Consider the following 13370-nt stretch of genomic DNA (forward strand, 5'->3'; position numbering starts at 1 on the left):
AGAGCATCTGTTTGTATGTGATGAAGGAGGAGGAGGAAGAGGAGGAGGGAGAGGGGGAGAAGGGGAGAGGGGTGAAGAAGAGGCAGGGTAATCAGCGCAAAGGGTGATAAAGAAGGAGGAGGAGGAGGAGGAGGAGGAGGAAGAGGAGGAGTGAATAATTTACAAGAAGAGCCAGGAGGGAGAAGACAGAGGAGGGAGGAGGGAAACTAATAAAGAGGCTGAGAGAGAGAGAGAAGATATGGAGAAAAGAGGAGAAAGGAGGAGAGAGATGAACAGAAGAGGATAGAGGATGCGAGAGGAGGAAGGAGATGAAGGGAGGAGAGAGGAGGAAGAAGATGAAGAGAAGAGGATAGAGTTGGAGAGAGGAGATGAAGAGAGAGAGAAGACATGGAGAGAGTAGGAGATAGATGGAGAGAGGAGGAGATAGATAGAGAGAGGAGAGAGATTGAGAAAGGAGGAGAGAGATAAAGAGAAAAGAGAGACAAGAAAGGAGGAGAGAGATGAACAGAAGAGGATAGAGGAGGAGAGAGGAGATGAAGAGAGGAGGAGAGAGCAGGAAAGAGGAGAGAAGAAGAAAGAGGAGGAGAGGAATGACAAACAGAGGAGGAGAGAGGAGATGGAGAAAGGAGGAAGCAGATGAAGAGAGGAGAGAGATGGAGAGAGGAGAAAAGAGGAGAGAAGAATAGAGAGGAGGAGAGAGGAGGAAGAAGATGAAGAGAGGAGGAGAGAGATGGATAGAGGAGAAAAGAGGAGAGAAGAAGAGAGGGGGAAGGAGATGAACAGAGGAGGAGAGAGATGGAGAGAGGGGAAGAGAGGGGGGAATAATAGAGACGAGGAGAGAGGAGGAAGGAGATGAAAAGAGATGGAGAGAGGAGGAAAGAGGAGGGAAGAATAGAGAGGAGGAGAGAGATGGAGAGAAGAGGAGAGAAGAATAGAGGAGTGGGATGGAGGGAAAGTGGAGGTTTGGTTTAAACCGACCAGATAAACTGAGTCTGAAGTCTGAAGCAGCGGCAGCAGAAACTAAATGTTGGTTTGTGACGTTTGTTTCCTCGTTAACGACGACTCTGGTTCCACTGAGGCAGAAACGTCCTCAGCTCCTCGTCTCGTTCTTTATGGATCAACAACACTTTCTACTTTCTACTTTCATAAAACTAAAAAAATATGAGACGAACCACGAACGCTTCAGTTGTTAGATTTAATAAAAACTTTTTTGTTTTTTGGGACATTTTGTCTGAGTTGGTGGAGTCAAATGTCTCCAGACACTTTGGACTTGGAAGTGTTTCTGGGGACATGATGAAGCCACTTTGAGGTTGTTTTCTGACATGTTTGTGTGTGATTTGACCCCTCAGGGCCACCGTACTTTATACTTTCTAACATCTCTGTTACAGTCAAAATATAATAAACTCTGAATGTCGTCCACACAGTCACAGATCTCGATCAGCATCACAATCTGTTCATCCCTCTGAGCAGAAATAGATCCTTAAAAGATTCTTCTAATGAACTGAAGTTAAAAAGTGGAGGAAACGACTTTAATCTACAGAAATAAAAACTTTAACGTCAGCGAGTCACAACAAGCTAAAAATATTTTCACCGGTGCTGACGAGCGGAGCTGGAGGACGGATCGATCGCCTACTGTTATGCCAGCGCCACGTTTGATATTTCAAAATAAAAGTCCTGAAAGGTCAAAACTCTGCAACATAAAAGAACAAATGCATTGGTGTCAATTTGGTAACACATGAACTGCAAATACAGAAACTGACTGAGACACTAAATTAAAAACACTGTGTTTATTTATCCCACTTTTTAATGTCCGCATTTAATATTGTATGTACTGTACTGTATTTATTTGTGTTGTTGCTTTATGTTAAACTGTGTTTTTAACCTGTGTTTCTTTTTATTCTATGCACACAATAAAGGTTTTTCTGATTCTGAAATTTGATTGTTACAGTGGCATTGTATGGTAAAAAAGGTAGAAAAATATGTAAATATAGAAATATAAAACCATATAAAATGATATATTATAATATATTTGCATCTCATGAAGATGTTTTTTGAATTTGTTTGTGTTTCTTCTGTGTTATTTCTTTAAGTTGCAAAACTGCACAATCAGTGGAAACACACTATAATCAATACTGCAATAAATCAAAGTGCCCACTCCAAATCACAGGAGCTGCTGTTTGAAAAGCCCGGGCCGACAATTCATATTCTGCAGATGTACAGAAACATGTTTGTTCACCATCATTTTTATATTTTTTTGAGTGCAAATTAAATGCAATGTTTGACTTTTGGTGTTAAAATGCAGCTCTAACGGAGAGTTGAGCTCTCAAACTTGATTTTTAAATGACTTTTCATGCACAGGATGCAGCTCAAAGTGCTTTCACGAATATATAAAAGAGAGAGAGAGAGATAGAGTGTGTTAAAAACAGGGAAAACATTAAAGACAAAAATGTTTAAAAAATACATGACTTCCTTATAAAGTTTAATGAATTCCCTCTGGAGTCAAGTCAGCGTGTCTCTGTGTCTATCTGATCGACAGTGGGACGAGTGACTGGTTCAGCTTCAGGAGCTTCAGGAGCTTCAGAGCTGCAGCAGCTGTCGTACATCATCATATTGATCACGTGCACACACACACACACACACACACACACACACACACACACACACACTCAGTTCATATATAGTATGTGCAAGAAGCCGAGTCAGATTCTCCCCTGACTCTCTCACATGCAGAACGGCGGATGATGATGGAAACTTCACTCGACCTTCGCCGTCATGTGACCGACAGCGAGTCACGTAATGAGGAACATGTAGGTTTGAACGCAGCTCTTTCTCTCTCTACACACACGAGAAGTATCGATCGGCTCGTGGTCATAAAGGTCATTTTAATTGGATTCATATTGATCTCATTACATTTACAGCACATTTATTAAAAAAAAAGTGAAGAGACCGAAGGAGGAGGGATTTACATTTACATGTTCTCTCTCTCTGCACATTATGCTATGAATATTTCCACTGTAACTGCTCAGGCTTTTTTTTCCCAAAACATGCAAATACGCCCATTAGCCGACCTCAGTGAAGCCTGAGGTGGAGCGGCTCACTGACCGGACGGACTGGAGGCACTGACACGCTGCACACTGACATCCTCCAACTGAGACTTTCCAAATAAATGAGCGTCAACACTGAAAATAAAAAAAACACAGGGGAGAAATGGCCTGTTGAGTCTGAAGACTCCGCTGCCAAAAACACCTGAACCACCTGAACTCGAGCTGAACACAGTCTGGAAAAGAGTTTAATATGTCACAAACCCAAGGAACCAACCAGCAGACAATGACTCCGCCCCCTTTAGGAGACCAGCAGACAGTGACTCCGCCCCCTTTAGGAGATCAGCAGACCGTGACTCCGCCCCCTTTAGGAGACCAGCAGACTGTGACTCCGCCCCCTTTAGGAGACCAACAGACCGTGACTCCGCCCCTTTTAGGAGACCAGCAGACTGTGACTCCGCCCCTTTAGGAGACCAACAGACCGTGACTCCGCCCCATTTAGGAGACCAGCAGACAGTGACTCCGCCCCCTTTAGGAGATCATCAGACAGTGACTCCGCCCCCTTTAGGAGACCAGCAGACCGTGACTCCGCCCCCTATAGGAGACCAGCAGACTATGACTCCGCCCCCTTTAGGAGACCAGCAGAGCGTGACTCCGCCCCCTTTAGGAGACCAGCAGACCATGACTCCGCCCCCTTTAGGAGACCAGCAGCAGCAGGTCTTGAACGTGAACGTGAGCTCAGATTATGGTCGATTCTTTCACTCCGTAGTCACTTAAAGTAAATATTGGATTCATTTTTCACAAACACTCATCTCTTCTGATCATTTTGACTCAAAAACGTAAAATTTCAGAAGAATGAATCAGGAGAAAATTAACTTTGTTCCAGACCTGTCGATTTCTCAACAGATCTGACACAGATCTCCATGGTAACGTCAAATGTAGAAATAAGTAACATTGAAATTCACCATCATCACCAGACAGATACAGTGACATTAATGAAGGTCAACATTGATCTGATTCTGACATACTGGCAAGTGAAGGTAAATATAACCCAGCATTAATTATTCAGAAAACACATTGTACTCTAAAAAAACACACTTTCCAGCAGCGTACAGGTTTCCATGGATCAGCTGTCGTCTTGGCAACACTTTGCAGCTGCTGTAACATTTCATCATTTTATTTCATTATTATGTGAAATGTTGCAGAGTGGCGGGCGGCGGACTGCAGCACGGTACAGTACGGTACAGTACGGTACGGCCAGCGTGCTGACTGCAGAGAGCCATTAGAGTAATACAGAGCATTACTGCCAAGCAGAGCCCAGCTCCACTCAACACGGGAGCTGTTTGGAGCGAGGGAAGTGGCTTTGAGCTGAGTGGATGTGGATGCTGCTGCCAAGAGGGACGCTGCATTAGACCCGCGTACGGTGTCTCCTCGGGGACACAATAGTTGGACTGAAAACAGCTCAACGTTTATGCACAAAGCTCTGAGTCATTTCCACTGTGTGTGTTGTGTTGTTACGGTCCAAACCCGTCCTCAGATTCATGTTTTCACCCAATTAACTATCGAACCACAGTTTTACCACACAACTGATCAGCAATAATGAGTTTTTACTTGATGCTCAAACAGAGAAACCAAAGTAAAGGTGAGTTAACTGAGCTACAGCTTCGTATTAAATCTGGGTCACCTGCCGTCAAGGCTCTTCAAAATAAAACATCTTCTCTCTAGCTTCTAAAAACTGACTGAATCAGCTGTGCACAGACAAATATTGACACAACACCAGAGAGAAGTTCACTAATTGGACGTAAAGTTGCAGCTCAGCAAACGTCTTGAAACTTCAGCTGCACAGTAAAAGAGAAGAAAGTGCACAAGAAAATCTGATGAACAGAAATCTCTATCTATAATTTACACTACAAATCTATTTCTGTAAAAGCTGCTCTTTTTTTGATCAACAACCACTGCTGCAAAGACTGAATTTATAATGCAAACACTTGTAATGATTTAGCTTGTTAATTACTTTATAAATACACATGCATGCTGCCCTGTCTCTTATTGCGCCCTCTAGTGGCCACAACTCAACTGATGCATCTTTAAATTACTAAGAAACAAGAAGGCTTAAAGAATATGTGAATATATTACTGCTTTTTGTTATTGGTACAGCTTTTATACAGTACTTTCTAAAAAGTAATCATAAAAACTTTGATCCTAAATTTGCTCTTTTTTTGCATTTCAGGACAAACAGCTTGTCATGAATTCTTCCTCAGCCATTTTTCATCTGCTGAGAGCTCATTGATGATCGATTGATTTCCAATAATGTGGGAATTTCTCCACTTTAACCGAAGTAATAGAATCAGGACCACTGATCTTTGTAGTTTAATGTGATTTAAAGCGTTTTGTTTTTTTTGCCAACAGCCGACTGTCGAGTGATGAAACTCACAGTTTTCCAAGAAAAAGTCCTGGATGAGAAAATCAATTGGCTGATCTTGTTTTCCACAAAGCAAACATGATTTTCATGGATTACATTGATCCTCTTACTCCAACTAATGAAACCAAAGAAGCCCCTAAAGCCCCCCCTCCCTGGGTCTCTGCTGCACTGTCGCCTGCTCTGTGGGTTTGTATTATGAACCTATCAATAGACATTTACATAACAATTCAATAATCAGAGAATTAAGATTACATTACATTTCTAACATGTTGAGATCCATTGTTTGCATCTGTAAACTTTTATTTCTTACCCCTAAATACCCCTCAATATTAAACATCAACCACTGCAACTTCTCTCATAAGAAAAATTTAATAAAATCTACAATAACTCACAATTTACAGTTTGAATTTAAGTCTTAATTACAACATGATTCACTTGCACTACTTCCACAGTATCAAAACCTGTAGGACGAGTACAAATAAAGTCGATTTACCTGCTTGACTTTAGCAAACGTGACCAGTTCTTAGACATTAAAAACAGAACTGATATTAGGGATTAAACTCAACAACAGTCCGAACAACAAACCAAGAAAATACAAAAATTAAAATGAATGTTTTGTTTCAAGCAGCTCGTTTAAATCTCAGACTGACATGGAAACAGTTTGTGTTGCAGCTGTCACCATCTCTAAGGTAAAGATGCTCCTCCATCAACTTTGAGCTGGATGAGAGCAGCATCTGTAACCATGGTAACCGCACACATCAAACATGGCGACTGATGCTGTAGCCTTTAGTGAGGACAAAGACGGTTTATAAACCAAGAGCTTCCATGACGAGTCAGCTTCCTGTATGATGTCACTAGGCTTCTGCTCGGCCACGCCCCTTTAGGGAGACCAGAGGCAGCCTGGAGTGTATTGACTCCAATGGGACAATTATTTAACGTGAACACCGATTATGGTCTGTCCTTTCTCCCCCACAGTCACTGAAGTAAATTTTGAACTCATTTTTCACAAGCCACATCTCTTCTGAACAGTTTGACACCAAAATGGCAACTTTCAGACGGACACATCAGGAGAAAATCCACTTTGTTCCAGACCTGTCTCTGTCTCTACGACACACTCTCGCCAGATTTGGCCACAGATCTCCTAGGCAACGTCAAACAAACGGCCGCAAACTCCCGTGAAAATGATTTAAATTATTTTCCTCATGCTAAATATGACTGTTAGTAGTGTAAATATTTAATGTTATCATAAGAAAATATAAATATCTCACTTTCATCTACCTACAGATTGTATAAATCCACACACACGTTCACAGACGAGGTGGTGACGGTTGGCCACGCCCATTTAGAGAGACAGGAAGTGAAACTGACGGTTGGCCACGCCCATTTAGAGAGACAGGAAGTGAAACCATTTCTATCATTGGAGCAGCTCATGGAGGATCTTTCCATTTATTGAATATCTTTGGTGAGGAAGCGTGGAAGTGGAAGATGAGGAAGTGTTTGAATGATGGTAAAGTATCACAAAGGAAGAAAAACTGATTTAGATGTGTAGAGTTATCACATTTGTGTCACAAGTATGTGTATGTGTGTGTGTGTGTGTGTGTGTGTGTACCTCTGCGCTCCACTGTGGGTTGACGGTGTTGCACACCACCCCGGAGCGTTTCTCCTGGCCGTGGTGCGGCAGCGAGGGGAAGATGCTGTGCTTCCCCGGCTGGATGGAGAGCTTCAGGTACGGGTCGGGGTTGAAGAACATCCCCTTCTTCAAGCCCACGGCCTGCAGGTCTGTTACAACCACACACACACACACACACACACACACACACACACACACACACACACACACACACACACACACACACAGGGTGACATCAGCGTTACCACGGCCACGAGTCAACGTGAAGCTCTGCAGCGGTTTCATCACAGCGCTGTGTGTGTGTGATGCCGAGATAAAACAGGACTGGTTATCTCCAAAGCAACAACATGAAAGTGTGACCCACTTTCTCTGAATCTCTGTGAAAAACACAGCAGAACAATCAATGTTTGAAGTCCAATAAAAACTTCTCAACTCTTGAATTTTAAATTCTTATCTTTGTAGACATTATATATTAATACATGTCGATTATCAATACACCAACAACAGAATCAGTGTTTTTCCACCATGACTTGACTCCCGGCGGCATTTCAGTTCATGTCTAGAAGTGAAATGAAATAGGACGAATCTACTTGTTGTTTCCAACTACTTCCTGGTAGAAAACCAGCATGAGAACAAAAGTGACGGACGAGAGTTTCGCTATATCTAATTTTTCATGTCACTATATCACCGTTTAGACTAATCTGATGTTTGTAAAGTCTATAAAACCAATGATTGGACAAACATTTTTACGTGTGCACATTTTTGTAATTAGTCATGGTTATCATAGATTAGCCGGGCTAACGGTTAGCTACCTGTTTAACTTTAATAACTCAGTGACTCAATAAACGCTCCATGAAAAAATATTTTCTCTAGCGGATATCTGAGTTCCAACATGACTGAGCTAACTGGAGTAGTTTCATGTCATGTCCCACAACGGGAGGGTTTTAACAGCTGACGTCCTGATGTTAGCTTAGCTACCGCCGTTAGCTTAGCTGCTGTTAGCTTAGCTACCGTTAGCTGTCCCTGTCAGCTGCAGCCACTGATGCTTTCTAGACACCGTGATTCCCCCAAACTGAATAAATACAACACATAGCAACACAAAACACACACACAGAAATAGTAATGTTTCTTCAACCATTTCAGATTTGTCTAAACGGTGATAGGGCGTAAAAAATATGATATATAGCTAAACTCTCGTTCGTTACTATTGATCTCATTCAAATTACGTGCTGGTTTTCTACCCGGAAGTAGAATGTAAACAACAAGGAGATTCGGTCTATAGAAACACTTGATTGTTCTGTTTCCTAGAGAGAAAAATGAAATTATGTTTATATTTAATTGTGAAAAAAATTCTGCAGCACCTGTGTTTTGATGCCGTTCAGTTTAAATCATGATTATTGTGCCAATATTAGCAGTGTAATGTCTGTTTCTACGCTGATGACACCACCCTTTATGTCTCAAACCAACCAGACCTACTTTACTTAACTTAACTGAAGTTATTAAGTTTGTAAATATGGATGTTTATGTCTGTTATATAAAAAGAGTTGGACTGGGCTTTACATTTATAAGATATTTATCACCTTTAGATGAGTTTTAAACTGTTAACTGGTTTCCTGCTCTACTGATGAGTTCATTTTAGTTCATGTCTAGAAGTGAAATGAAATAGAAACACTCGATTGTTCTGTTTCCTAGAGAGAAAAATGAAATTATGTTTTAATTTAATTGTGAAAAAATTGTGTGTTTTGATACCGTTCAGTTTAAATCATGATTATTGTGCCATTATTAGCAGTGTAATGTCTGTTTCTACGCCGATGACACCACCCTTTATGTCTCAGCCCCACTGCAAACCAACCAGACCTACTTTACTTAACTTAACTTAACTTAACTGAAGTTATTAAGTTTGTAAATATGGATGTTTATATCTGTTATATAAAAAGAGTTGGACTGGGCTTTACATTTATAAGATATTTATCATCTTTAGATGAGTTTTAAACTGTTAACTGGTTTCCTACTCTACTGATGAGTTCATTTTAGTTCATGTCTAGAAGTGAAGTGAAATAGAAACACTTGATTGTTCTGTTTCCTAGAGAGAAAAAATTAATTATGTTAATATTTAATTGTGAAAAAATTGTGTGTTTTGATACCGTTCAGTTTAAATAATGATTATTGTGCCAATATTAGCAGTGTAATGTCTGTTTCTACGCCGATGACACCACCTTTTATGTCTCAGTCCCATTGCAAACCAACCAGACTTACTACAGGTCTCTGTTAATGATCTCACTGTTTAAGAAGTTATTAAGTTTGTAAATATGGATGTTTATATCTGTTATATAAAAAGAATTGGACTGGGTTTCACATTTATAAGATATTTATCATCCTTAGATGCGTTTTAAACTGTTAACTGGTTTCCTACTCTACTGATGAGTTCAGTTTTTCTCCTGGGTGTGTTGTGTTTTGTGTTTTGTGTTTTGTTTTGTTTCACGCTCTGCTTCAGAAAAAAGCCAAAAGGGAAAAGTGATTGATTTACAGTATGTTAATAAGAAATCCGGACGAAGCTAGTTACACTGAATTTAAATGTTTAATCCCGTGAGAAAAGATTAACCCAGATGCATCACCCAGTTGGGGGGCTGCCTGCAGGACATACGTGTTGTTTCAGTCCGTGTGGAGCTTTTGTAAAAAACACTGTGGTCGTGTTTTTATGTGAGAGAGGATTAGTGGAAAAATACTAGAGAGAAAAAAAAACCCAGAAGTGATCCTCTGCCATGTTGTGTTAATGAGCTCCACAGAGTTGAAGTTGACTTTGCTGCATTATGCATTTATTTATTTATTCATTCATTTTAAAAGGTTCCAAGGTTGTTTGGGGAGTGAAATTGAATTTTAAGTGTTTTGTGCATAATTTGAGCTGGAGGAGCAGAGATCCTCATCCTCACCACATCCAAGGTGTGTGTGTGTGTGTGTGTGTGTGTGATGAAAGGCTAAATGATGAGTGATGTAAGACACCACGCCACACTCACACATCAGCTTCGCTTGTTCAGACTGAGACACTTGATGCTTAAACATCGGCGAGAAGAAGATTTTTCATCACGTCTCTATAAAGTGCGGTGGTTAAATCTTTGATCCTCTCTGAGCATGTAGAAGACGGCGCTGCCTTATAATAAGAAGAACTGCTTCAGTATCAAAGTGATGCTGCGATGTCTAATGGCTGATTCATCCCACTCCTAATGGTCTCAGATGTTCAAAATGTAAACAAATGAAAGCTCACGTTGGAGGCAGCAGGGAACCTACTTCCTGTTTACATCCCACAGAGCAATATGGAAACTTTAGTCCTCAAATATAAACCCTGATTATCCGCTTGATTTAACCAGGAGCAAACGCCTGATTAGAGGTTTGAATTACTTTAGTGTTAAAGGAGCTGTAGCCTATGTAAGACTGTTGTCGCAGTCAAATTCAAAATAATGCAGCGCCTAAAGCTGTTTACATTCACTGGGAAAACAGATTATTGTGCAAAAAGCTCAAAGGTGTGAAGTCCAGGAGAAGATTAGACACTCCAGAATCTGTCCTCAAGTTTTTCTTCAAACTCATCTCCTCCGGTGCAGATCCTGGTTTTGTTTCAGTTTTTGTCAACACGTGTTTGAGAGTCATAGCGAAGGGATAATTCAACATTTTGTCAAATTGGCCCATTGCCATAATCCCTATAGTCGTAGCAGTAGGTTCGTTACCTTTAATTGTCGGTGCAAGCTGTTTCTAGATCGGCGGAGCAGAGCTGTGAGCTGCTCAGAGCTACGCTACGGAGGCTCATTATGGGATTTCTTGGTTTCCCTCATCAAATACACAATCCAACAACTCCACAACGCTCTGGTGGACAAGTTGTAACCTGCACATTCACCACGCTATGAGATAATAACACAACGTTACCACACAGAGTTGTTTTAGAGGGAAATGCAGAGACTGATGATGAAAAACTGTCCCTGAAGGCAACGTGCATCAGCGGTTTTGCATGAATTTACCTCTAAAACAACTTTGTGTGGTAACGTTGTGTTATTATCTCATAGCGTGGTGAATGTGCAGCTCACAACTTGTCCACCAGAGCGTTGTGGAGTTGTTGGATTGTGTATTTGATGAGTTTGATGATGAGGGAAACCAAGAAATCCCATAATGAGCCTCCGTAGTGTAGCTCTGAGCAGCTCACGGCTCTGCTCCGCCGTTCTAAAAACAGCTTGCACCGACAATTAAAGGTAACAAACCTACTGCTATGACTATAGGGATTATGGCAATGGGCCAATTTGACAAAAATGTAGTTCACCACTTTGGTTTGAAGCTGCTTCGTCTTTCCAGTGAAAGCTTCAGCTGAAGACCGAGTGTGAGAAATGTTGAATAAAAGACACGACTACAGGATTACGTGGAGATTCAAAAAGCATGGAGGTGTGTACTGTGTAGGATGAGGATACCTGACAGGGAGAAGTTAATGAGCCTCCTCCTGTTGCCCAGACCGTGGTTGACTTCAGGACTCACCACCGGCTTTAAGACCTGCAGGCGGAGACAGACACAAAGAGTTAACAACTGTCTACGAAGGGGAGCAACATGAAAACACACTCAGCCCTTCCTCCTCCTCCTCCTCCTCCTCTACACCAGCATCTTCCTTTTCTTTCCTGTAAGATGAAACTTTAATGATGCCCACGAGGAAAGTGGGTCACTGCAGCCAAATACACAGTATGCAAGTAAAAAAAAAACAGACAGTATGCAAGTAAAGAAAGTGTACGGTGGGTAAAAGACTGAACGGAGGAGGAAATCTATTTCAGGATACACACACTCGTACAGTACAGTAGAGGCTCTGAAAGCCCAAAGTCACGATGATGTGATGTCAACGCTGCTGAACGAAGCGTCCCATCTCCATTCAGAGCTCCGTTTTCAGCCTGTAATCAATACTCTGTCTTCATTATTCTGACATTGATTCTTTCAGCCAGGAAGAGGAGGAGCAGCACGGGGGGATGGGAGGAGGACGGAGGAGAAGGAGAAGAGCTGATGGAGAGGACGGTGGAAATGTAGATGTAGATGTTACTGTATGTACGGAAACATCTGCTCTGACTTCCCTCCTGCAGTAAAACCCAATCAAATAAGAAGAGGAATAAAACCAAACAGAGATGACGGTGAAGATATCTCAGAGGTTACTGGTTTGTTTAAAGCGATAGTTCACCCAAGATTGAAATTGCACTCATTATCTCCTCCTCCCCCTCATGTGGACTAAGGGCTGGGAGAAGTTTCAGAGTCCTCCGTGGCTTCTCTGAGTTACAGGGGGTCTCGGCGTAGCAGTGCATGTCCATATAACGGTTGCAAATGGATACCAACTGTCTTCGTAACAAAAAGACACACCAAAAAACATCCAACTACCTCCATGCTGCTCGTATGTAATGTCCGTCTTGTATTGAAGCCCCGACATGAGAAATTGTCCCGGAAAAAATTAAATAAGTCTATATTTCAAGCTTGTTTTGTAGCGGGAGTTTCTCGAAGCTCCTCTTCCCAGTTTGTCATATTTGGACGAACTGGGAAGAGAAGCTTCTGCTACAAAACAAGCTTGAAATATAGACTTATTTAATTTTTTCCGGGAGAAGAGAAGCCACGGAGGACTCTGAAACTTCTCCCAGCCCTTAGTCCACATGAGGGGGAGTAGATAATGAGTGCAATTTCAATTTTGGGTGAACTATCCCTTTAAGTCACAGCGACACTGCACCGTCAGAGTCTGTAGGTTCACAAAGTTCTGGATTTTGTTTTTGTGAATCAGGATCTTAACTCGGTTCGGCATCGAGACGATCCGTCATTCTCCTCCGTCGATGCCCAGATGCTCCTTTGTAAGGGCAGAGATCATTAGCGCCATGGAAACCATCCGTCAGCGGAGAGTAAATATTAAGATTTAACAATAATAAGTTTGACATCTTGGGTCGTATGGTGGAGGAAACAACAGCGGAAAGAGGTCACATGGTTCGGTATATCTGCTGTTGCACCGTTGTCACCATCGCTTCATCAGGATGACGGATCTCCGATCGATGAGCCGGTTGATGAAGCGGTGAAGTCTGGCGGGCGTCCAGCTGACTGACTCCGGCTACGCGCTCTGTAAATCACATGAGCAGCAGCAGCGGTGGAAATAGAAGCTGCAGGACCAAGACACAGAAAACTCATGCCAGGAGTAGAGAAAGTCCCACTGATGATAGCAGACATTAAAGGTCCGGAATGTGCAGAAAAACACATCATTCAGATATGCGGAAACTTATTTTTTGCAGCA

General features: G+C 41.8%; 1 protein-coding gene across 1 annotated transcript in view; it reads right to left on the minus strand.

Annotated features, from left to right (window-relative positions):
* The window catches only part of hecw1a (HECT, C2 and WW domain containing E3 ubiquitin protein ligase 1a), a 104113-nt gene that overhangs the window by 44164 nt on the left and 46579 nt on the right, over positions 1–13370 (minus strand). The window contains exons 5-6 of the mRNA XM_085763982.1: positions 11542–11620; positions 7073–7242 (exon numbers count right to left, since the gene is read on the minus strand). Of these exons, the coding sequence (XP_085620108.1) occupies positions 7073–7242; positions 11542–11620 (249 nt within the window). The remainder of the gene's footprint in view (positions 1–7072; positions 7243–11541; positions 11621–13370) is intronic.

The sequence above is a fragment of the Trachurus japonicus genome, chromosome 20 (genome assembly GCF_045865225.1).
Source record: "Trachurus japonicus isolate A0001 chromosome 20, Traja_1.0".
NCBI lineage: Eukaryota > Metazoa > Chordata > Actinopteri > Carangiformes > Carangidae > Trachurus > Trachurus japonicus.